The sequence below is a fragment of the Amblyomma americanum genome, chromosome 1 (genome assembly GCF_052857255.1).
Source record: "Amblyomma americanum isolate KBUSLIRL-KWMA chromosome 1, ASM5285725v1, whole genome shotgun sequence".
Lineage (NCBI taxonomy): Eukaryota > Metazoa > Arthropoda > Arachnida > Ixodida > Ixodidae > Amblyomma > Amblyomma americanum.
The window spans coordinates 304322734-304349318 of record NC_135497.1 but is presented as its reverse complement, the minus strand read 5'-3'; the positions used below and the strand labels follow the sequence as shown (position 1 = coordinate 304349318).

The 26585-nt window shown below is 44.9% G+C and overlaps 1 protein-coding gene and 2 long non-coding RNA genes across 5 annotated transcripts; 2 read left to right on the top strand and 1 right to left on the bottom strand.

The window, feature by feature from the left end:
• Positions 1 to 16273, top strand: LOC144115309 (uncharacterized). Of its 2 annotated transcripts, XR_013311347.1 has the most exons (5): positions 1 to 2282; positions 4536 to 4828; positions 5577 to 5762; positions 8519 to 9312; positions 13441 to 16273. XR_013311347.1 is itself a non-coding variant. In XM_077649645.1 (4 exons), the coding sequence occupies exons 1-4, from the start codon at positions 2192 to 2194 to the stop codon at positions 8633 to 8635; spliced, it is 687 nt and encodes a 228-aa protein (XP_077505771.1). In that variant the 5' UTR covers positions 1 to 2191; the 3' UTR covers positions 8636 to 9544. The 2 variants fall into 2 exon arrangements, 1 of the variants encoding a protein (XP_077505771.1); XM_077649645.1 differs by lacking the exon at positions 13441 to 16273 and having other exon boundaries at positions 8519 to 9544.
• Positions 7494 to 17482, bottom strand: LOC144115311 (uncharacterized). The gene is made up of 3 exons (XR_013311348.1): positions 17058 to 17482; positions 9558 to 9682; positions 7494 to 7864 (listed from the first exon to the last, which is right to left on the bottom strand). It is a non-coding gene; the product is annotated as an uncharacterized LOC144115311 (long non-coding RNA).
• Positions 16402 to 22993, top strand: LOC144115312 (uncharacterized). 2 transcript variants are annotated; one of them, XR_013311350.1, is made up of 3 exons: positions 16402 to 16752; positions 19186 to 19412; positions 20929 to 22993. It is a non-coding gene; the product is annotated as an uncharacterized LOC144115312 (long non-coding RNA). The 2 variants fall into 2 exon arrangements; XR_013311349.1 differs by lacking the exon at positions 16402 to 16752 and adding an exon at positions 17600 to 18268.
• The last annotated feature ends 3592 nt before the right edge of the window (positions 22994 to 26585 follow it).

Sequence of the window (26585 nt, the reverse complement as noted above, 5' to 3'; positions counted from 1 at the left end):
GAGACTGAGACTCGGCGCGCTCCTCCTAAGTCTTTGTTTGCAGCGGGTTTTAACCCATTCGATAATTGGGCAGAGCTTTACTAAACCAGCTACCACCCAATTTGAACCAATAGCAGTGCAATGGCACCGTATGTACAAGTGGACGGAGCCCAGGGCTCACCGGCCTGAACACTGTGGACCGCGCACCTCCTGGAGTGTGCAGGGCGCGTGGTTCCGCGTACGCAGCTCGCTGCATGTGCATTCCACTGATTCCCCATAGAAGCTTGCACGCACAGGCTTTGCCGTCTCCGCTGACAGCAAAAGAAATTTCTTCAGCGAGAAAAGGTCGTCGGCTCTGACAAGGCAGTTCGGGGTTCTTCCCTAATTTTCCCACGGCTTTGGGCAGCGTCCGAAACGCGCTATGCACTGTCACTGTTCTACCCCTCGTGCACGGCCGGTGAGCAGGGGATGAGTCGGCGCCGGAAGGATTAGCGCGGGTAGCTGGCATCGAGGCACCCTAAGCGCGGGCGTCACGCCTCTCAGTAAATCACTACTTCCCACGGAGATGACCTCTCCCGAGAAATGGACGACCCAGCTTCTGGCGCGTGCTTGGGGAAAGAATAGAGAATTTCTGCTTTCCACCCTCCTCACTGTATTTTCAGTGTCTGTCTTTTTCGTCTGCATACGTGCGCGGTTTCGCCGTGCTCGATTTCCTTCCGAGTTGCGGGAGCTCGCTGACGTTGATTCAAGTTGTCTGGAAAAAAAGTTCAACAACGAAACCATGCTTGCTCCTCCCGAGGAGGGCCTTGGCTTCGGTTGGCAATGCCTCCGGGATGTTGCTGCTTCGGCAGCACATACTGTCGTTTTACGAAGCGACTTTCCCAGTGAAGAAGGGGCCTCGGAGTGGGTGAAACGTTACAGCGCCGCTACGAATACATCATGGATCATCTGCAGCGCCCAAAAGGAGGGCAAATGTCAAAAGTAGGTCTGAATTGTTTAGTCCGCGCTTTCGGCGCATACATTATTGTGCGATTAAGATCCGCGTCGCCCGCAAACGCATTAAAAAAATTTTTTTCGTTATCAGTTCATGAAAATCCTCTAAGGTAGAAAATTGTCACGCACTTTAATTACCATCCCCGGGAAGGGGGAATTGAACTGCAAGGTAGTTTCATTTGTGGACGTGCCTTAGCTTTGCAGGAAAGCAAGCTTCACGTCGCGAAATATGGTCTAAACAGCAGCAGTGCACAACCACAAGCTACCTTTCCCACAATATTTCCCCATCTTCGTCGAATAGCATCTCAAATGCTGCATTACATAACTCCAATTAGTTTTTGTTAAAAATTCTCGCGACACGAAATCACGGTTAACATGCGATGCGGGAAAGCTACCTTACCTGGAATGAAAGTGCTGTTTCAGAAACAAATTAATTATAACACTGCCGTTAGCATAAATTTGTTGCAGGCCGGACTTTGCACATGAGTAATGATTTGTAGTTATATTCTGGTAAATAGTTTTGTTTACTATAATTTAAGGTTGTGGTGAGCAGTGTGGCAGGATACATGCAAAAATAGGCCAGCAGTTTGCACGATGGAGTTTTTAACAATGGTAGCGAAATATGCACACCTAACATTAGTTTGTCTGAAGTATATCAATGCACAGATTAGAAAATTGAAGAAAGTGGTGTTTTATAGAAGTTTTTAACAATGGTAGTGAAATATGCACACCTAACATTAGTTTGAAGTATATCAATGTGCAGATTAGAAAATTGAAGGAAGTGGTGTTTTATAGAATGAACATGTGTCCTTTGCAGAATGGTGTGTCACAAAGTTTGGAGGTGCCACCTCCACTGCCTCAACAAAAAAAAAACACCAAACGCACAACAAACTGCAATGCAATGATCAATATAAAGATTTAAAAAAGTAAACTACAACACCCAAAAGAATGATGCGTATCTCCGAAGAAACCCTCCGCTGTGTGCATTGATCAAGTTGCACACCCAGCACAACCATGCAACGGAGAGTGCAGCCGCTCTCCACCTTCTGCGATGCAGTGAGGAAACAAACAACTTTTTCACCAGTACTTCACTGATGGACTTACTCCGGCTGATGCGATACGCCTGCACGAAGGGTCTTTGTGTGTTGAAGGCGACACTGGAAGCCTGCTGAAACTTGCCAGTGGTGCACTAAACCCAACAAAAAGGACTGTTTATTATATGTACGAGGCCTGGCGGGAGACACATTATGGCACAGTTTCGGAACCACTGATGAGGCTGCAGGAGAAAATCCCCGAGTATACAGAACAAGGTAAGCAAAAAAAGAAAGGCTTGATGACAGCTAAGTGTGCATGCCACAAACCTTTGTACAACGTGTTAAAGGGAACATTTTTTTGTTGCTTGCCACTTGCTAGAGCTGCCAGTGGGAATAAAATGTACTGCCTTCAGAAGTTCACTTCTAGTCCTCCATAAGGGTTCCTTTCTGTACATCGTTCTGTGGCTAATAAGCAGCTATGTCAGTATGAAGGCTAAACCAGTTTTTGCATGTGCTCCCAGTCTGGTTGCCTTGCTCAGTGACCACACCACAGCAGGGAATCATCCATGCACAATGCTGCTAAAACAGCAACACAGCATGGCCTCTAGTTGCTCGCCACAAAAACAGTCTGAGTTGTGATGTCCTCTAGCAGTCTATTTTTCTATGCCACTTCAACACAAACTCGCGCGCTACGCACAGGTGCACAGCTGAATTGCAAACCAATATTTATGGACACTAGACTGGACCATCTGCCACCGAGAAAACTGTTTTGAGAAAGCCGTCAATTTTGCAAGGTTGTGTTGTAAGCAGTAACATACTTTAAGCTAAATGCATTATTATTGCTCTGGAAGAAGTGAAGCAAGTTCAAATATGTGTCTCATTAGCCTGTTCAATGTACTGATGAGGGTGGACAATTAACAGAAACAATGCACTAAGCATGATCGCTATCTAGTATTGAGACACAGAGATACTCGCTCAGCAATGCCAAGCACCTATTAACCAATAAGGGAAAAATTTGTCAGCTTTAACTTTGTTTACACAAAGATACCAAAAATGTTGCCTACCCCACTGCACCTTTAGCTTTCTTTGTAATGCCAAAAATTTATTCAGGCCTAATGCCAGGAGATAGCTTTCCTTAACACAAGTTAGTGACAAATATTTGTTCTGCTTACTAAGAACGCAATATGCTCTAACCCTTTTCAGCCAAATATTGTGCCTAGACAAAACTACAATGTAGCACACCCACCAAGCGGGCAGTGAGCGTAAACATCTGCACATGCAGGTACTAACATGTGATATGTATTGAAAGAATTGCACCCCTTTGTGTAACACAGGTCTATGAAGCACTTTATGCTCCGAGTGAAAGAAAAATCCCACCAAATCCCATTTTTAGAGAAATCGTCAAAACACAGAACAGCATACAACGAAGATAAAGGACTTCCAATAAGTGGATCATAAGGCCAGGACTTATAAAGGACTACTCAATAGAATAAGAAAGAAAAAAGAGCTTGGTGAAGTTCTGAGGTCCGACTAGCAGTAATACTTCAAGGACTGTTAAAGTGAGTGCTACACCTGAGGTTTATCAAACATTTCAAGTTGACAGTAACATCACATCTTTATAGAGTCCACTCTACACAACAAAAAAAAAACATTTTTCAAGTTATTTAGTGAACCCATTTTAAAAAAAGCAAAAACAGCAAGCCGAAACTGAAATTCAGCCTGTGGCCAGGGGCGTGCTTCGCGTGATGCTGAAATGCCATCACAGCATCATTGAAAAATATGCACATTCGTCTTGCATGGCTCAAGCAGCGACTGAAAACAATGAGTCCTTTCATAAAATGTTACGATGACCTAAAACAGCATGAAAATTTTGTTAGTGAAGCAGCTAGAAAGTATAAACGCACAGGGAATGTTTGTGATGCCGAAAATGCAGTCTTGCTTAAAGCAATCACCTCAACAGAAAGCCACGGAAATGACAAACTTCAATACTTATTTGCGCCGGAATGGAATATTGCATAGCCACCAAACTCAGAGAAAAACATACAGTATAAGTATGTTTTTGCTGAAAAAATGAGGAGTTAACACTGCAATATTTTTGCCCTATTTTAATGAAAACTTGCAATGGCGGTGATGACATTGTGTTGCGAGTTTGTTTAGTTATATTTTGCACATTTAGCTGTTTCATTTCCCTGGTGAGATGAAAGTGGACTGCCAGTAGCAATACATAAAGTTACATTATGCAGGCACATTTTACTTTGTTCTTTGTTGCATGGAACAAGAAATCTCGCGTGAAATCACTAAAATGTAGCTGTGGAAATGGGCAGCGATGGCGATACCCTTCTTCCATTTTAAAGTCCTTCCTACCATATAAAAATTCTTTTCAGTGAAAATGTGCTCTTCGTCCATATAAGAGTAGGAATCGATGTAGGAATCAATTTGTTCTCAGTGCCTCATAAGATAATCTGTGTTGCCACACAAACTATGCTTTCATGTTATGCCATACTGAAACATGAAAACCTTTTTATGCAGGAGTTGATGTGAAGGTGCACTCAGAGGGAGGGGCAGGCAGCTGGGCAGTGCTCCTGGTAACTCCAATCATGAGGTGTGCCCAGCAGCTGGAATCATCCTCCGAAGTCATCTTCGTTGATTCCACGGCGTCATGTGACTCAACAAGGAGCAGCGTGACAATTATGCTGACAACAACATCAGGTGGTGCCATACCCATAGCAGTCATTGTGCACAGCAGTCAGACTACTGAGGGCTACTCAGCAGGCTTCGAGCTCCTGAAGCACAACTACCCCTTTTGCTTTGGAGGCTGTGAGGTGGGCACATGTAAATTGTAAATTATACTACATGTTGTTTGAAGAAATGCCAGGTAATGCTAGAATACATGAGTTAGGCAACATTAATTCAGAATATGGATCTGCGCCAGCCTGTACTTTTTGAAAGCAGCAGAGACAGAGCCACTGCTTAACAATACCAGCATTGGCCACAGGCCATGCCTGCAACTTCTAAGCTTCAACAGTTTGCTGCAAGAGGCGGTGTGACAATCTGTAAATTTTAAAATATATGACTTTGCACTTTGATAAAAAAAAAAGCTGAGTTAATGCAAGCCTATCCCAATGCTTCCTAAATTCCTGCTTGCCCAGCTTGTCATGTCAGCCTGTCATGCCCAGCCTGTCATATATAAGACTTCAACCACAAATGAACAAGCTATAGAATTGAAGTGGTTAGGTTAAGCTTTCTCTGGTATAGCCTGCCTGACACGCTGAACTATGCTGAGTAAATGTCACCTCTACATTGAAATATCAAGCTATGTTTGGCAAGGATAGAAATTATAGTTGCATAGTGTTAGGATCCTTTAAGTAATGCTATCAAAGCCGAAGTGAAAAATACCCTCATAGCAACACAGGGTAATGTAGCAAGGTCAGCTGAACTGACATACAATGCAGTTAAACTACTGCCTCCCAAGGTTTGTTCTAATCATGTTACCCTGCACCCGTAAATGTCTGTCATGGGAATAACTCAGCTGTTCCATAGCTGTCAATATGTGGCCTTTTCTTGTTGCAGGCACCAGAGACTTTTATGACTGATAACAGTGCTGCTGAGAAAGCAGCAATTCTTGAACACAGGCCAGAAGCCAGGCAGCAGCTATGCCACTTTCATGTAGCGCAGGCTGAGTGGCGGTGGCTGACGCTTGCCAAGCATGGTGTCAGCCCAAGTGAAAGGAAGTCACTGATGGCCATTTTTCAAAAGGTACGGAATTTATTCATTATCAGCGATATAAAAATCTGAATGCATGCAGAAACAGCCATGAGCGACCGATTCAGAAGAAAGAGTTTTGATGTTTTATGGGTGTTTAATCACCCAAAGCGACTCAGGCTATGAGAGACGCCGTAGTGAAGGTCTCCGGATAATGTCGGCCCCATGGGCTCTACATGCACTGACATCGCACAGCACACAGGCCTCTAGCATCTCGCTTCCATCAAAATGAGACCGCTGTGGTTGGGATTGAACCCACATCTTTCGGGTCAGCAGCCAAGCGCCATAAGCACTGAGCCACTGCAATGGAAAGGCCAGGTATTGTGCTGTTGATACTATGTCACAAGACAATGTCTCACAAGTCATAGATTGTATGCGTGCTGTGCAGGCCTATGGTATTTGGTTGAAGAATGGGTGCTACTATAGCATGTCTGGTACATGATGATGCAGCCAAAGCACTGACCACTCGTGTTTCAGTTTGTATGCACCATACACACATAATTGTAAAAAGTACAGCCTAGCATAGGAGAGTTTTCACCTCACAATTCATCATCACAAAGATTGTGGGACTACTTATGCAGCACAGGTGTCGGTGGCAAGCAGGCATAACAAGGAACCATTTGCGACTGTGGAATGAGACAATACTGTTCAGATAAAGAGCTGTGCACAACCTCGTGATCATGGACAAGGTTAAACAGTCGAGCCGACTTATAATAAACTTGACGGTCACACGGATTAGGTTCGTTGTATCTAATGTTTGTAGACACTGGACTTGCCCTATTACAGCCGAAAAATAGTCAGGGAAAAGTGGCAGTTATTTGTTCAAAAGGTCGGCTGTGTGTGCCTGTTTCTTCAAAGCGGACCCTATCAAACTGCTTTCGAAGCTCTCTAGAATGGTCACGTGCTCCTGGCCAAGACCTTAGCGTTTCAGGGACATAATAATACCGTCGTGAATGAGGTGCTCATGGCAACCGGTGAAAGTCGCTATCCTCGCCTTCAATCCTCAACAAAGTTGTCAGGGTGCAAAGCTACTGCAGCACAAGTGCACTCATAACGTACGGTATGCATGACCCTTCTGTAAAGCTCTCAAGTAATGCATAGAGTTCCAAATAAAGCTATACCTTGCCGTGACTATTAGGCTCTTGAACAACCTTTCCACAGGAATAGTCGAATAGGCCTATAAACCAGGTGGGAAATAGCCCTTTGCAAAAAAAACAATGGCTACTACATGATTTCAGATTTCAGTGATTGGTGCACACTGTTCGAGTGCTCTAAACATGGGTTACACAGGAAATCTGCTGTTTACAAGTTTCTTGGACACGGCAGTCGCACAGAGGGCAGAGATCAGATTGGACAGGTGACTCATCACGTGACCAGGTGGGCCTGCAAGGCATACCTCGTGACTGGCTTTCAAGCTTTTCAAATTCCTGCCATTGGCTGAGCACCGGCCGTGTGCAGCAGTTCACTTCCAACGCTGCACCTGTCTAGTGCTTACCGTGCTTCTGCTTCCAGTTTAGACGCTTTACCTGGCTGGCGCACACGCAAGCGACACCTGACCTTGTAGCCTGTTGGAGCAAACCTGGATAGCAGTTAAAGCTTCAAATCCACTTTAATTTATTTATTTCAGGGGAGGGGGTAGCTACATTTTTTTTTACGGGGATCACAGTAGCTAGGAGACTGTGGGAGTGAGCTTACAGCGCTTCCTCATTAGTTGTAACAGAGTGATATAGCCAAGGTTGTTCGCTTTATGTGAGATGCAATGTCATAGCCCTGATACATTTTTCTGATGGTAGCTCCACCTCTTTTTTAACAAAAGCAGCAAATTTGGAAAAGGGAGCCTTGAAATCATTCTGTAGGCCGATTAAGGGGACGTCTCCAGGTGCTGCAAGATGGTACAGTAGCAGATGGAATTGACTCCTTTGTCGTTCTTGTGTCTGCTTTTCGTGCACAATGCCATGGATGCCAAGGATAGTCCTGAACATGCACCCGACTTTACACTTGTCTCACCATTCATCACAAGTGCAGGCTCTTCCCTGGGAGGATGGTTGCTTTCTTTCAGAGTCATAATTGTAACACCATGTAGCCGCAACAGTGACCTGGAACGAAATGTTTGCACATTTACGACAATCCTATGTAGCTCCATGCAGGTGTCAATGCACTCCTCGTTCCGAAGAGTGGTCAGGATCTCAACCACAAATACGGCAATAAAATCATGCACAACAAGAGTTAAATCTGCTGCCGTGTCTGTAACCAATTCAAAAAGTTTAATTTTGGTAACAGCATTTCATACAGGCCTTGCAAACCTGCGTGAATGCTTGCTTAATCACTGCCAAGGTCTTCATGAAACTTTTCCCGATGTGCACCCAAAATTAACGCACCTGCTCATTCTTCCATGGATCTGTAGACCGAATTGACAAACTCAACATATGTATAAATCGTTGTAGCAACTTTGTTCTAGCTCATAATTAAGTAAGGATTTTTACAATGCCGTTGAAGCTATACTAGTGTTTCCACCTGCTGCTGCACTTCAATACAGCAGATGCTCTTGAGATGGCAGCACCAGTGCTAAAAATTTTGGACACTGACTAATTTAAAGCTAAGCTCTCAGACTACATGTAAATGTTTGGAATGTACTTTATATAACGTGGTTCAGAATTGAAATAGGTATTTAGTTTTTTTATATACTGCACTAGTGTTTAAATGCTTCTGCTTGGAGCTATTCTTTTTTTTTTTTGCTGGAAACCTTGCAGATCATGTACGCTAATAGCAAAGACACATTGGAGGCCGCCAAGCAAGACCTTTACTCCCAACAGCACAAGGGCTTCATCACCCACGTCGACACTCTACTGGAGAGAGAAGAAGAATAGGTGCTTCTCTTCCGACTGTCAGCGAAGACACGAGGCCACAACACAAATAATTATTCAGAGGCCTCGATTAGGGTCCTGAAAGACATAATCTTGCACAGGACAAAAACGTTTAATGTTGTGACCCTAGCTGAATTCCTCTCTGTTGTGTGGGAGAAATATTTTTTCCACAGAATACTAGACCTTGCACACTCACGTATGACTGGGCACATGCTCCTCTATGAGAGGCTTTTAAAGAAGCTGCCAAAAGACACCAAAAAAACATTAGGTGCAATGGAGATTGGCATTATGTCGTCCCAAGTGGCAGCAGTCCAGATAGCAAGCTTTACACTGTGTCCTCTGACATCGGCCTGTGCACCTGCCGCTCTGGTCAGCAGGGCGCATTTTGTAAACACCAGGCACTCGTGCACAAAGTGTTTGGTGGGATCTTCCCAAAAGCACCTCTGCTGACTACAGAAGCTCGCTACAACCTTGGAAAGCTTGCGCTCGGAGACAACTGTCCTGGCATTGATTTCTTTGAAGGCCTCCACGAGACACAAGTGCTGCAAAATGCTGCATGCAGCAAGGCTCCCACCGATGCTCTAGACTGTTGGGACACTCCCTCCACTTCAACAGCTCCAACGACCCAGTACAGTCCTCCAGAAAGTAGGGAAACTTCCACTGCTCAACTAATGAACCAGGTAAGTTATGGTGCTATACATTAGCAAGATGAATTACAGCAACTCTATGTTGGCTGCAGTCATTATAAACCATAGTCAGTGACAATAGGCACCCTATGATGACTAAGGCCCATTATTTTCTGTGGTGGAGAATTTAAAATGCTGCGAATTCATAAAGAAAAATATGCAACATTTTGCAGAAACCATAACGCACATAAAATAAATACATGCTTATATCTGAAACACCGTGCATACTCCAAATGTACCTTCAGTAAAGCAGCATGTGCTGGTTGCAGTTCAGGATCAGGTAATACTTGGTATTCCCTTCACTTGAAGGAAGGTGGTGGTAAGACAATGCCCCCCAGTGCCATGGTGCACAATCCTGCACCTGCTGTCGTGGCCATGCATGCAAGCCGGACAAAGCCATATATTAGTCTGGCATTGGACTGTCACTCATTCATTCCTGGACAGCCTTGTACCATAAAAGATAAAAACCCATGATTGGATGCTGAGCGTTACTCAAAACTAGAAACTTCATCACTACCATTAATGCTCCTTTCAAAATATGACAGTATCGTGGCTTTTCCTCTGAAAGAATGTGAATTCACTGTTACTGCAGCCGCCAAGCTCGAGGCGTTCACTTGCTTATATAGATGGAGAGGTTAAGCATATCAAGGCATCAACAAAACTGTGTAACAATATGCTGACTTTTACGAGAATTCAAAACAAACCAGTCCCATTTTTATTACTCTCACACTCTGATTGGTGTCTGTAATAACAAAAAACAAAATTGTCGTTCCTAACAAGAATTCTGCAGAAATGCTTAATTATGCAATTTTCCCCCAAAAGCAAGAAGACCTAACAACGGTTCATGCATATTTTAGACCATGGAGGAAGTAAATTTAAATATAGAGGAGAGCAGAGGAGCCGCCCCACGATCAGACAATGCCCTCCCCCCATCATCACCTTGTCATATTTCCACAGAATTTTGTAACCTGACGCTCGATTTCAACCTATTCCAGGTTGTAAACCAACCTACACGCGGCACTAACATACTAGATCTGATACTGACTACAGCACCGGAAACGATAGGATCAGTAACTCATTTAAAGAGATTCAGCGATCATCATTTACTTCAGCTAAGTATTGACATCCCGGTTCAGTTTATGGGCTATGTAACAAAAAAGATTCACGATTACAATAAGGCTAATTTCACAGCTATCAACACAGAACTAGAAACCTTCTTTTATCACACATTTCTACCTTCAATTAACAACCGATGCGTTGAGGAAAACTGGATACTTTTTAGAGATAAGATTTCATATTTGATCAACCGGTTTGTCCCTGTGATCAAAATAACTAAAGATAAATCTAATCCCTGGTTTACTAGAAGGCTTAAACAACTAAGGAACAAGAAAAAGCGGCTATACCGGACTGCTAAGCGTGCCTGTACCATTTCTGCGTTGAACAAGTACAGTGATGCACTAAAACTCTATTGCTCCGCCTTATCTGCTGCAAAAGACAAATATTTTTCACATGATCTTCCAGCCCTTTTGAAAACTAACCCCAAAAAGTTTTGGAAACAAGTATGCCCTGAGCGTGATGATAGTTCCATCTCTCTACAAAGTAACAACACCCCCATCTCAGACAACGAGTGCCCCTCAATATTTAACACCTTCTTTTCATCTGTGTTCTCTTCTGAAGATCATTCCACCCTTCCGGAAGTTCCGGATCTTAATTACCGCTACATGACACCTATTCAGATAACTGAAGAAGGCATCACGTGTCTCATAAATTCTCTTAAGGTATCTACTTTGGCTGGTGTTGATGGCATTAATTCAAAAATTTAAAAAAATACAGTTCCAGTGGCAAGCAAAATTTTATTTCATATTTTTCAGCAATCATTAACTACAGGAATACTACCCTCAGACTGGAAGATAGCTAAAATAGTGCCAATTTTTAAATCTGGAAACAAAAACTCCGCTGAAAATTACCGTCCTATATCTCTCACGTGCATCTGCTGCAAAATGCTTGAACATATAATTTCATCGCATGTCTTTAGTCATCTTGAGCAGAATAACTTTTTTTACACTAATCAACACGGGTTTAGAAAGGGTCACTCCTGCGAAACACAGTTATTCGAACTAACTACTGATTTGCATTTTAATATGAACAATAACCTTCAAACTGACTGTATATTCCTTGATTTTGCCGAAGCGTTCGACCGCGTAGCTCACTGCCGCTTGATTTCGAAATTATCATCACTCCGTCTAGACTCGCTAACTTTAACATGGCTTCGTAACTTCCTCTCGCATCGCCAACAGTTCGTATTTGTTAATAATCTGTCCTCTAACCTTTCCCCAGTTAACTCCGGTGTACCGCAGGGCAGTGTGCTTGGTCCCTTATTATTCCTTATTTATATCAATGATTTACCTAATAATATAACTTCTAGTATGTGAATTTTCGCGGATGATTGCATTATATACCACCCTATTAGATCTACTAATGACCACCTGGCGCTCCAATCAGACCTCCTTACTATTAACGACTGGTGCAACTCATGGTTAATGACTCTTAATGTATCCAAGTGCAAAGTCATCTCTTTCACCCGTAAAAATAACAAATCTAGCTATACATACCGTATTCAAAATGATCTACTCTCTCACGTATCACATTACAAATACCTCGGCGTTAACTTTTCTTCAGATCTTTCATGGTCATACCATATCTCATCCATATGTGCCGTCGCCTCAAAGTCATTAGGATACCTACGCCGTAATCTCCGAAATTCACCATCTAATATTCGAAAACTAGCATACCTCACTTTTGTTCGTCCACAACTTGAATTTGCTTCTCCCATTTGGTCTCCCTATCATAAGAACATGATCATCGCGTTAGAATCTATCCAAAACAGGGCAGCACGATTCATTTCACGAAACTTTAACTGCCGCTCAAGCGTCACTCAGATTAAAACAGATCTTTCTCTACAATCATTAAGCACGCGCCGTGACATCGCTCTCCTCACACTATTTCACAAATATGCGCACTTCAATAGAACTACCTCATTTCAACTCGATGTCTCATCCCGCACGTCGAAAAGATTATATAATCAGTTTAGTTTCGCAAGAATATATGGTGACACATTGGCTTTTAACTCATCTGCATTACCACGAGCCATCAGATTATGGAATGATCTGCCAGACAACATCGCTTCCGCGTCTAATCTAGAATCTTTCCATTCTAAACTCATCACATATTTCACTGAAACCGTCATTTAGCACACCTACGTTCAAGTCTATTATTGTTCTTTGCTTTGCTGCTACACTCATGCCATTCGGATGTTTTCTTACTTATGTTTGCTTGCCATGTTTCCGTGTTTGCCTTAATCGCGCTTTGTTTCCACGTTCGGTGAGCACATTATCCTGTATTGTAGTGAATTATTTTGCGTCGCATACGTTTCCTTTTGTTTCCTTTGGTTATTAATGCACTGTATTATATCTTTTTTTCGCCCCCCTTACACAATGCCCAATGGGCCTGTAAGGAATTTCAAATAAATAAATAAATAAATATGCATGACGCATCATCCTCCTCTCATTCCTCTCTTAGGCACAGTAGCAGCACAAAAAAACACACACAAAAGAAGAACTAGACACCGAAAGACACGCACAGACGCTGCGTGTCTAGTTCTTCTTTGTGTGTTTTTTTGCGCTGCTACTGTGCCTAAGACAAGTAACCAACACGCCCAAGAGCTCGTTACTGAATCATGCCTCTCTGTTGCCCACAGCAGCAACAGCCTGCACATGCCGACTGGCGTGCTGCCTCTTAGCAACCATGATTCTGAAGCGTAAAGTAGGCTTATGAATAATATGTTAGTTCTGCCACTTTTTTCACAATACGTCTGGGATACATGGTGCTTCTCCTCACTTTTCCTTCTTACATTTTAGCCACATGTGCATCAAAGAACTTGGCTCATTTTCAATGGGAGGAAGTTTAACAAAGCCTGCCGTGCTGTACCTTTGACGAGCATCAGGTTCATAGAGCTCAGTTTTCTCTTCGCATAGAACAGATTGAGACAAGCAGCCCATCGGTAGGCCAACAGGAGCATTTAAGCAAAGAATTGTTTTTTTTGTGTGTGTGTCTTTGCTTTAGGAACTAGAGGAGGACCCTTTCGAAGCCCTCATAGAAGCCTTTCAACACCTGAAGGCTGAAGTTGGAAATGGCCCGACATGCATGAAGCATACAGCCAGACTGGCAAAAAAACTGAAAAGCCTTCCAAGCAAGCAAAGCTTTGTCACGGCAATGATAAACATGTCAGCTGCAGTCTGCAGGGTTTCAAGGTGCCGAGGTAAGATAAGTGTGCAGCCAACAAGCATCTCAAGGAGACGACCTGGCCTGAACAAAGGTTCAAAACGTGTCCCCCAGGCAGGCCATCAAAGTAGGCCAAGCACAGTCACTCGCTGTGCCGCAGTGTGGAGGACAACGTCCCAGCTGCAAAGTGACTGTGGACTGCTGCATCAGTGTGAGTGTGCTTGCGAGTGCAAATGGCAGAATCATGCAGTGCCAACAAAGGGTCACTCACCTTGAAACAATCATTCACAGTGTGGGCAAACCGGCTAGCCCAGACTGCCCACTGATGTAATAAATAGGGGTAGGGGACATGCGCGGGTTGATATGTCACCCTAATCGGTTTGCAAGCTACTGCGAGTAGTGATTTTTTTAAAATGATTTCTAAATTGTAGGGTCCACGCAGAGCTTTCAAATTTGACTCGAATACCCACAAAGACCACCTCTGCAGATCTGCTGCACTAGAATACGACCACTGAAATCATTTCAGGGTCCCTTTAAGCACCACCCAGCTGGTCTCCCAAAAAGATAAGTTGTTGGCTCATCCTCCCCCCTCGAGAAAATTGCATATGCAATATGCACAAGACATGAAAGCTAACACGACAAGTCACAAGAAAAGCAAACATGCCTTGCGCAATTGGAGAGTAGCCCTCCCATCAAGTAGCACGTGACTGTGCCTCATGTACAGCAAGTCGCTGGCTTACATCTATGCTTTTAGGGCAATGAGCCATCAATTACGCCTGTGCAGAAGTTCAATGACTATAGACACCAAATCCTGGTTGCATGTTTTCTTCTTTGTAATAATACATAAGACAATAATATACATGAATCGCCATGTGGTATTTACGTACAACTGCTGAATAATTTACAATCCTATTTCTGCTTTCACACTATTTCATTTTCAGCTTCAACAGGTGATCAATGACTGTGATGTCAAAGTTCAGTATTGGTCGTTGCACCTTCTACAGGAGGTGCAGCGGCAGTATGGCATGGCGGACGAGGCAGTGATAGTGCTGCTGCTAAAGAGTACATCTGAACAGGGAATACCTTTTGTGAAAAATTTAGCGGATATATAAGCAGCAGCAAATCACTATCAGAGGCAATAAACTACTTAAAGGTCAGTTGGTCAACATTATAGGCTTGAGCTAAATTGCCGTAGAGATGTGTATCAAATCGCTTTTCTTTTATTTTTTTGAGGCATGTTCCCAAAGAGCACTGAATTTTATTTAGAGCATGCTGGCGTTATGCCAGGCACAGCAACTGCTAGTCTATCAGCAGCGTATGTTGGTCAAGCAAGTGGTAATAGAGGAGGCAATATATCTTTTTGTCCCGAACGGCTGCTGAAGAATATTTCAAGTTTCATGGGGCAGAATATTAACAATCATAATATTGCTTTTTTGACTAGTACCAGATATGTATGGCACCTTATGATCGAGTGACCCCATGCCAGTTCTCATAACCACATTAGTAGGTTATGCAGGCATTTTGCTCATTCCTTGTAAGGAATGAAAATGTAAATGTAAAATTATTGCCATTCACTTCACATTTTTGTAATGGCGATGGGAACAAAGAGACGGGTTTTTGCTTGAGATGAGAATGGACTGCAAGTGTAAAACATCCGTACCAAACAACTGCGACACGATAAGGTTGCTGTGAAACGCATGAAACTGAAGGAGTAAGCTTTTTTTTTCTGGCAATGTCAGTCACAAGAAATTACCACTGTTTCTTCCACAGGTGCATACTTTCAAAGCAGTACACTACCTTTGTGTAGTTGCGGTTGCCTAAAATTTATTCCCTGTGAATTGGAGTTGCTATGAAGGATGTAATGAACAAAATTGTCGACAGGAAATCACTGAGAGGCAGCAGGCCTTTAAAAGCCGTGTTCGTATGCACCGTGGAGACCGATCACCTGCTCCCTTTTGAAGCCAAAGCTACGACAGTATGAAAAGAAAACTGACAATTTTTTTTGGCACATTCACAGTAGCAAGCAACGGCGCCATTCCGCACGCTTGTGCCCAGTGTCGCTGTATCATTGTGAACAAAGCTCCTGTATGGGAGCCGAACATCTCAAGCTCTTAATTAATTCATTTAAGGCCAGTGCTTGCATTCTTTCGTTTCCATCCCATCCGCGACCAAACGACTGCCACAGCTAGTGCTTCAACATCTTATACAGTATTGTGCGTTTTTATCGCTGACATGTTGACGAAGGAGCGCCGACCAAAGAAAACAAAAAACAAAAACAGACAGGGCGCAGGGAGCGTGCGTAGATTGGGTTAAGATTTCCATCGTTGCGGTTGAGGGTGTGACTAGTAGTTTGGATGATTAATGATTTCAAGTGCAGGCGAGGGTATAGCTTCTTTTCCGTTGAAAGCACGTGTGCCCGACCCCAGTCGATGTCATGGCCTGTAGATACTGCGTGCTCGGCGATAGGATTTGAATCCACTGTTTTGTTACGTACATCGTTACTATGTCGGCGCTCCTTCTTCTTCGTCAACATGTTTGTCCCCGACCAGACGAGTTTTCGTCGAACTCTCGACTTTATCGCTGACACTTTCAAAAATTTCCCCGCCTCAACCGCTGGCTCGTTTGCGGTGAAACTGCACGCAGAGCTTGCGTATTATGGTAATTTTTGTATCGTAGAAAGTTTGACAATGGTACTTACTTAATTCAGGCGCACATGATGCGAAAACGTAAGCGTCTACGAGAGATCGGCGAGCCACAACCCGCAGAAGACGCTTTTTCGCTGAGAACCGGCAGTGGCGCCATCTGTTTTCGGCAGCGGAAAGCGTCACGACTAGGCCGCCGAGGCGAGCATTGCAAACAATATTCTTTAAAAGGTAAAGCCTCGTTAAATCATTTGTTCTGATATTTTTCCGCTTAATTAGTCGAAAATGTTGTAAGCGCTTCAGTAGAAGCAGATGAAACGACAGGAACAGCATATTCAAACGGCCCGCGCTCCTTGCAACGCTCTCCTCGACGGCCTTGTCGTGACGCTTCGCGCTACCGCAAACAGATGGCGCCACTGCCGCCCTTCAGCGAAAAAGCGTCATCTGCGGGTTTTGGTTGCCGATCTCTACGTAGACGATTATGTTTTCGCATCATGCACGGCTCAACTAAGTAAGTACCGTTGTCAAACTTCCTACGATACAAAAGTTACCATAATACGCAAGCTCTGTGTGCAGTTTCACCGCAAACGAGCCAGCGGTTGAGGCGGGGAAATTTTTGAAAGTGTCAGCGATAAAAACGCACAATACTGTATCTGACGTGCAAGTTATGACTGTCACACTTAGTTGGCACCCATTGTTGAAGAGACACCGTATATATTTAAGTTTTTAACGTTGTAAGAGACGCTTCCCAGTTCGCAGGAAATTTAATACTTTAGATTTCCACACGCTAATGTTTTGTGTTTTCTGATAGCTTACCTTTTCGCTGGTTGGGTTATTGCCGCAGCGTTGTCACCGGACGAGTGCACCCAAGTTGGTCATGAACTGCGGTTTGAGGTTTATGAAAGCTGTCGCGGCGTTCCGGCGATGTCACTCACATATCGTTCGAAGCGAAGAACTACGCTTCGTCGGCTTCGTTCTGGCCATCTCTTGCGGTGACGGTATTCTTTGAACAGCGCTGTGTGGGGCACATCGAGCCTACGTAGCTCGACTCGCTGATTCCAGTTGCTGAGGGTCGAAGCGTGGTATGCGTAAGCGTTTAATTAACTTACATATTGAATACCTTTGCAAAAATAAAGACGGAATCGAATTAATTTAGACAACTTCACGCAGCACCGAGCAGTAGCCCATCTGACTTCGTGGCAAACACGATGCTGCTGCCCTGCCAATTTCGAGATCAACAAAAGACTGGCACAGCATTTTTGTAAAGTATTTTATTTTTATTTTATACTCATTTCACAAAATGAGGCATTTTTAGCAAAATGGTTGATTCAAAACTGCGTCTTATTATTCCGCTAAATTTGGCAGAACTTGCTTTGTTGGTTGCCCTGTTGGTGCGGTTGGCTAGGAAGATGGCCGCGTCCAGGGCGGAAAACGCGTTTCCTTAAAATTTTGCTGCAGATTGCTTGCCTGCATCTTTACAGCTTTTCAGCAGTGATTTTTAGCAGTTGTGGTGTAGTTTACCTTTGTAATATGACGAGGCGTTCCCTCTTAATGTGTGAAATCAACCTCCGAAAATGCATTCGTTCTGCAGGCACTTCATCGCATGGATTTTGTGCATCTCGGAAGGCCTTGTGATTTCAGCGGCACAGTCCGCCGCTGCTGGTCTCTCATTGCTTTATTTTTTTCTTACTCCAGTAGCAAACCTGTTGTGTGCTCCACTTCTGGTATTTTGTGCCTTCTCATTATCCCTCATTGGGTATCCACCGCAAGGCACTACCGTCATGTGGTGAAAAGCTGTGACGCCAAATAAGACGAAATTTGATGGACCGTTGTCGAGGTGGAACAAATTTTGGCCTTGCTAGATTGTCAGGACGTGCTCAAGTGCCTAGCATGTGCATTGTAGTGAGATATTTGTGCCGACTTCAAACTGCCGAAGAACCGCAAGATGCTTTGGTTACCTTGTACAGAAGAACGTGCTCTTTGGCTGAGTCGCATTTTTGCTGTGCTGTGGGCACACAGTATGCAATGTAAGCCTGTTCTGGTTGTTTATAACCAATTTATAATCCTGTATGCTACTTGACATTTTTGCCTTTCAGTAAACAAGTCAAAATGAGGCCTATTGCATATGCCCCTTCCTATTGTTTTTCTAACACTGGAACACTACGCGTTCGACCAAATAAATGTTTGTGTACCAGCCTTACTTCAAGCAAGTTAACACGCACTGGATTCTCTTGACGTGCTCATTCCTCGAGAACATTATTGACATTTCGTAACGAAACTATAAAGAAACTATAAAATGTACTGATGGCAAAAACTTTTCTCGTTAAAGGGCATATAGGGTACTCATACAAGCTGTCATCTAAAAAGCTGTAGCTATCCCATCTTTCAGTACAAGCACAAGTTATAGTAAACGCACAAAACTGCAATATTTGAGCAATGCGAGCTCAAAATAAAAATAGTTTGGCTCATAACAGCATGAACAGCTGGTGACAAATGCCATAACAGGAGGACTGACATCTCCAGGTGTGAGTTGCAGGTAGTGTAGGGTCTGCTAAGGGGTGTGTTCAGAGTTCACTTAAGAGCTAATAAGTTACATTATATTTCAATTCCTTATAGGCAACCTGTGATGAAGTCTGCTGCGTCGATTGCGGTGCTGCAACACAGCCTAGCAAGAGAGCATGAATTTTATAGTGGCAACCATGGTGCTTTTCAAAGCCACCTGCCTGCTTTTATAGGCATAAGCATGTGTGCCCTGTCGAAGCCACATGTGATGTGTGTCAGCTAAGTGGGGTACGATGGGGGCACCTAGGCAAGGGATGTTATCAGCCAAATGTGCACTTTCATAATCATTCCTAATGTGGTGTTGCATTTGTCACTGCCAAAGCAGCTGACAGCAGCAGTTTTTAGACGCACATTTGAACAATATATATATTTTTTTTCACAGGAGGCATTATCTTACAGGGAAGGCGTGAAAACTCGTCTGCCACCCAGAAAAATTGTTTGAAAACAAACGCACATTGGTGACACGGGCGTGACCAAATTCTACAAGGTGCCAACTGCACCTGTGAAGTGAAAAGAACCACCGTGCGTTGCTTGTGCCTGTCGATAACGTGAACTGCACTAGCACAGCAGAAGCTGGAGGTTTGTTTTCAACCTGTGAAGCTCAAGGAGGTGAGATGCGAATGTGCAGAGCAGCCATATGAAACAGGCAGATTGCAGTGCTGCCTGGGCACTGCAGGCTGCCTATGAACACAACATTGACAAATATTTAATCCTGAATGCACCCATTTCATGTGTTTGTCAATGCACCTTGCAACTCTCAAGTCAGTTCTGAAAGAACTATTGAAATTGCTTAACTTTCTGTTTTCATAAAGCAGCTAAAAGTTTAAGAGTATTTATGGTATAGGTATTTGAAAGGATTCCTGAGCAATATTAATTAAAAGTAGGATTCGATTTTTACGCACCAAAGCAGCATAACGTAGAGTGCTTCACAGTTTCAAGCTTTGTGCTCAGCACTGTAATACACTACTTCGTAGTGGTGCGAGTAGCTTCGTTATACAGTCATTGCTATATGGACATCAAGTTAAGTACTCTCCTTTTACTACTTTTGCTCTTCTATGTTCACCTTCTCAGGCATGAGTTCTTTGCCATGTTCACTTCATTCATCTCATTGAATGAAACTTCAACAAATGTGAATGGGCCTCTGTGGTAATGCAGCAGCAAAACCATTCTGCTGGACAAACCAGGTTACAGGTTTAATTTAACAGTACATCTTCCTGGGCTTACAAACTAAACATTTTGACAGATTTGCCTGTCTGGGAGGCAGTCAACGAAAAAAAGTCGCCATTGACCGCCTACCCACAGTGCGACGTGACTAACATCCTTAACCGCCCTCCCCCACGCCTTTCACATCGCAGCTTTCGTTCCTTTGACCCCCTCCTCCCCTCCATACTTAAAAGACGCTAGCTACTGCCCTCAGTCGCCCCTGATGAAGGAGCCGAGCCGGCTTCAAAACGGGTTAAAATTAAAGTTTTTGGTTGGAGATGTGCAGTTTATTAGTCTTGCAGGGCTAGTTGGTGGAGCATTGCCTAACAAAAGGCAAAAAAAGCACTGAATTTAACACACCCCACAGAAAGACGGACAGGACGGGCGTTGACTCCAACTGTGTTTATTGAAGGCCACATGTAGCATATATATAGCCCGAAGAAGGTGAACGCATGCACATTTCCCATATGGCAAAAAAAAAATCAAAAACACTACACAGACTGAAACTACTCATTATTGAGTATTTTTAAACAATCTATGTTCACTTGCTCGCAGGGAGATAGAAGTGCTACTTATGCACTTGTCACCTCTCTCTTTGATAAAGAAGGCTTCAGCCAGTTCGTGAGCTAATCTATCTTTACTTCCAGCTAGAATTGATCTCCCCAAATTGTGGTTCAGTTTTTCCCATTTTTATCAATGCAAGAGCGGCAATGAACAGGTAGGTTTTCGAAAGAATATGATGCGTTCCCTAATGACCTTTTGTGTTCCCCAGCACGCTCGTTTACTCAGCGTCCAGTCTGGCCGACATACTCCTTGCCACATGTAAGGGGGATCTCAAACCAAATCCCTCCTTTCAGAAATTCGTTTGCACGCAAGTTTTCCAAACACGGTCGCCTAGTCCGTTCTTTTTCTCTTCCCCCAGATGCAGAGACAAGAAAGAAAAGAAATTCGCCTTCACCAGTCCCTTGGCGTCGCACGTGTGGCGCGAGCAAATGAAAAAAGAAGAGCGCATTCTTCGATTGTTCGATTTTCCAGGGAGCGGTGGTTTCAAGCCTGTCCTCTTACGGTTGCCGCTTCTTGGCTTTTCCGATGTCTCCTCCAGCGACCCTCAGACATCATTTAACGAGCCTCAAGTGCTGCACTGGTCTACCACCAAACCGCAACAGCACGACTGGATCCATGGCTTCGTGCAAGCAGCCGATCGCCGGCTGGATCACATCGTCCAGGTGCCCGTCCTCCTTACCTCCGACCAGCTCCGTGGCACGTTCAGCGACAGCCACTGACCATGGCCGCCTCCTATTAGGACGTACCAAGGTAATTAACCACCATGAAGACCTTAGTCATCAGCAAGGGTAGCGGCATTCGACGTCGGTGTCCGATGTCACCCTGCCCTCAAATCATGGCGCTGCCGCCCAACCACCTCACAGCGCCACGGACCCCGTCTTCGCCGAACCGCTGCTCTGTCCAGAAAGAGTCTGCTGGCACTGTTGAAGGGTGGCCATCCAAGAGTATAAGCTCCAGATTTTGTGGGCGAAGCAAGCTGGAAGTGGTGGCAAGACTGTTCCGCAGGAGCAAGGACAGCGACATTCGCCGTCGGTGTCCAATGTCACCCTGCTCGCGGTTCCTGGCGCTGCCGTCGAACACCTCACAGCGCCACGGACCCCGTCTTCGCCGAACTGCTGCTCTGTTCAGAAAGAGTATCTGCTGGCACTGCTCCAGGGTGGCCATCCGGGATTAGATGCCGCCAGGTTTTGTCAGCGAAGTCAGCTGGCATGGGGGCAAGAAGGTTCGGCCGGAACAAGGACACCGGTATTCGACATCGGTATGTGTCGTTGCTCGCGGCGTCTCCGTCTGACCATCTCACATCGCCATGAACCCCGGCCGTCTTCACCCAGACGTTTCCCTTTCCTGAAAGAGTATCTGCTGGCATTGCTCCAGGGTGGCCATGGAGGAGTCGAAGCCTCCAGATTTTCTTGGCGAAGTCAGCTGGACGTGGCGGCAAGATTGCTCTGCCGGAACAATTAAGGACACCGGTATTCGATTTCGGTATGTGTCCCGTCTCGCGGCGTCTCCGTCTGACCATCTCACAGCGTCATGAACCCGATCTTCGCCCAGCCGCTTCTTCCAAAAAGAGTATCTGCTGGCACTGCTCCAGTGTGGCCGTCGAAGAGTATAGCTAGCCTTCAGATTTCCTGGGCGATGTCTGCCTGTCGTTAGGGCAAGATGGCTCTGCCGGAACATCATCGTCATCATCATCAATCTGACTACGCCCACTGCACGGCAAAGGCCTCTCTGTCTCTTCAATTAACCCTGCCCTTTACCAGCTGCGCCCGCCCTAAAGGCTCCGGATTTTCTATAGAGGCTAACTAAGCTGGAAACGGGGCAAGACGGTTTGGCCGGAGCAAGGACGCCGGTATTCGACGTCAGTGTCAGATGTCACCCAGCTCGCGGTTCATGCCGCTGTCGACCGACCACCACATGTCTACATGGTTATCTTCGTTAAGGTGCCCCTCCCTAATAAAAGTATATGCTTGCACTTCTCCAGGGCGGCCGTGGCGTCGTCGCTAGCCTGCTTCCACCGTGAGGAAAAGTATCTCCTGGGACTACTGCAGCACACCAGTGGAATGGAAGAGGCTACCAAAATTTCTCTCCACGGCTTCCGCTGGTCGTGCTCGCAATAGGGTGGATATTGCAAAGGCTGTATTAGCGGACGCAGTAACTCCGTGATTCGAACTTTCGAACTTGCTATCTCACCACGCATTTAGAGTTATCGCGATTGTATATAACGTTACACAGCGACCGTTGCAAGAGGGTCATTTGATTCGTGGCGTGGCGTCCAGCGCATGAACTCCCGACTCCCCGGTGCTTTGACTGCCGCGTATAAGTAGTCGTTCGAGGCTGTGGACTATTAGTTCCTCTAATGAGTTGGCACAGGTGTTAGAAAGTCCTGGAACTTGGGTGAAGCCAGCGGCAAAATATGCAGAAGCGCCCACAAATCAACTGCAAAGATGCTTAAACATCGTATTTTCGCGTTTTGGGTGTTCGAACCCGACCGCGGCGGCTGTGTTTTTATGGAGGAAAAACGGTAAGCCGCCCGTGTGCTGTGCGATGTCAGTGCACGTTAAAGATCCCCAGGTGGTCGAAATTATTCTGGAGCCCTCCACTACGGCACCTCCTTCTCCCTTCTTTCACTCCCTCCTTTATCCCTTCCCTTACGGCGCGGTTCAGGTGTCCAACGATATATGAGACAGATACTGCGCCATTTCCTTTCCCCAAAAAACTAATTAGAATTAGTATTATCGCGTCGTACTTAATATTCCGTCACGTTATACTTAAAGATATATAGATCGCTACCTGGGAATATGTTGAGTAAAATAAATTGTGCATGCATTCTTCAGTGTATCTTATTTTATACATAATATTGCTGCTATGGTTTAGCGGCAATAGGTTGGGCTAAAGTCCCTTCATGAGCTTTTCTAGAAAAAGCTCATCTAGGGACTTTAGGTTGGGCTCCTGAGCTCAAGGAAGATTGAAAATTAGTTTTTGGGGAAAGGAAATGGCGCAGTATCTGTCACATCTCGGCGGACACCTGAACCACGCCGAAGGGAAGGGGTAAAGGAGGGACTGAGAGAAGAAAGAGGTGGCGTAGTGGGGGGCTTCAGTATAATTTGGACCACTTGAAATCTTTAACGTACACTGACCTTGCACAGCACACGGGCGCCTTTGCGTTTCGCCTCCGCCGAAACACCCGCGGCCGCCGCGGTCAGGTTCGACCCCGGGTACTCCGGATCGGTAGCCGAGCGCCCTAACCACTAAGCCACTGCGACGGTTGAGCTCAAAGACGCTGGATCGAATTTCGGCCGAGGTGGCCTCATTTTTTCTAAAACAATTGCTAAAAACGTGGGGTGCGTTCATTACGGGGGGGGGGGGGGGGGGGGGCAAAATATTCAGAAAGTACTTGACGTCGTCAAAACGGGACGAGGTGCACTTCGTCCCGTATATATCTCACCATGGTGGGTTATATACTCGTAGCACGACTCACCTACTAAAGGAAAAGAAAAATTGACTCCAGCAGGTTTCAATGCTCGACAGCATGGTTAACAACGTACGTACATCTTCTACCTGCACGTTTAGCCCGCGTAGCGGCCCCCAATACAGTTCAAAAAGTGTTCAACTAAGAGTTAATTGCAGCACATGCAACTCACATTTAGCTCGGCACGTCGAGTTGAGAAACCCTTCTTGGCTAGGCGTGGTTATTGTTGGTTCTTAGATTCCTTGCGGAACATTGCTATTGGCTACCATCATCTGCAGAATTCGCCCCAAAAGAAAGGAGCGCATTTATAGTTTTGAAGATTGTGGGCGGAGGGCAACATAGTGTGGATCACGTTGAGACCAACTTCTGGTAGGCGTCTTCAGAAGCATGCTACCGCTACCCTTGGCCCTGAGAGACTCAAATCCATTGCGCATTCGCACCTCCTGCATTGGCGCAGAACATCCGGATCATAATGTAACGTTTCAACGATAACGATACCCGTGATCTTAGTTTTACGGGGATGCCTTTGTAGGAACGTCAGGTTGTTCGCAAACGAATATTCCTCAAACATAATAAGGGAGTAATTATCTTTAGCATCCATAAGGGAATTCCCCTAGACCTTGAACCCACATTCTTCAAACGCATAAAAATTAATGTCATTTGACCTTCCTGTGAGTTTTAAGCTTCCAAACTGTCACGTCACGCTGCCTCCTAGAGTTTTTGTTTGTGTTCGCCAAACCAATTTATTCAAGCGTTGTTGCTGTTTGAGCGCCTTTTCCGTCCATCTTTTCACTTGTGTAGTATGAGCCTACTTACATGCCTCGGTTGCTGACCCGAAAGACGCGGTTTCGACCGGGCCGCGGCAGCGGAATTTCTATGAAGGCGAAATTCTAGAGGGCCGTGTACTGTGCGATGTCAGTGCACGTTAAAGAACCCCAGGTGGTCGAAATTTCCCGAGCCCTTCACTACGGCGTCCCTCATAGCCTGAGTCGCTTTGGGACGTTAAACCCCCATAAACCAAACCAAACCTACTTACATGCCGTGAGCAATTAATTTGCCTCTTGAGCTGCTGCCGGGAACAGGCCTGGGCCGTGCCTTACGGCGAGCTCGACAGCTCAGTAAATTGATAATTCCCGGTCTGAGCTGGGATCGGGCTTTGAATATCCCGGCCTCAGAATGAGATTGTGCAATGATCTACTTCGCGGCTCATTTGACCGGTGATGAACGGCCTGTTAACACGGGACTAGAAATAACAAGAAAAAATTGACGTATAGGTGTGTACTACGTTCATCGCGCATGGTGAGAACCTAAAATTTCGCCGCCGCTGTGGCTCAGTGATTGTGGCGCACGGCTGTTGACCCGAAAGACACGGCCGGGTTCGATCCTGGCCGCGGCGGTCGAATTTCGATAGAGGCAAGTTCTAGAGGCCCGTGTACTGTGCGATGTCAGTGCACGTTAAAGAAACCCAGGTGGTCGATATATTACCGGAGCCCTTCACTATACGACGTCCCTCATAGCCTCAAGTCGCTTTGGGTCGTTAGACCCCAATAAACAAGAAACTAACTAAAAACATCTGTCCACACTGCTTGGAAGCGTTATATCGATATTTACTTGTTGGGTCGAGACGATGTCTGGATCCAGCGTCGACTGTCCCAGCTGGCATTTTTTTAAATGTTGAAATAATGTTTTCCTAACCGTAAGATAAACTTATTCACGAAAGAAGCAACACATATGCACCTTTTTATAAAACGTTAAAATAGCACTGCAGAGCACAGTTAGAACAATCAACAAGGCCGACAATACAGCACAAGTGAGCAAAACAATAATTGATATATATATATATATATATATATATATATATATATATATATATATATATATATATATATATATATATATATATATATATATATATATAGCATGGTGGAAGAATTATTTCTGCTCTGCCGTCTTCCAACTGTCCGTTGATCCTATCACACACTAAGGAGCCAAATGCACGGTATCTCGGACACCAGCTACTTTCGAAGTGCTGCTGCATGTTACACCTTTACTTCTTTACTTTCTGTGGTATAAATGGTCTGCCCATGCGCTGCTTAAAGGCGACAGTTCATTGCATCACGTTTCTGAATAGCGTTTACCATGCAATACAGCTATACGTGAACCGGGATGCATGGCTATCGGAAAAATAACCATAGCTCGCCTTGTTTCTACGCTCTTTTTTTAGTACGCTGGAGCAGTTCAGTTCCCCATCCTCATAGCATGCGCCAGCTAGCCTCATCACTGTCATCATCATCATCATCAGCCTTACTACACCCACTGCAGGGCAAAGGCCTCTCCCATGTCTCTCCAATTAACCCTATCCTTTGCCAGCTGCATCCACCCTTTGCCTGCAAACTTCTTAATCTCATCCGCCCATCTAACCTTCTGCCACCCCCTGCTACGCTTACTTTCTCTTGGAACCCACTCCGTTACCCTTAAAGACCAGCGGTTATCTTGCCTTCGCATCACATGCCCTGCCCAAGCCCATTTCTTTCTCTTGATTTCGA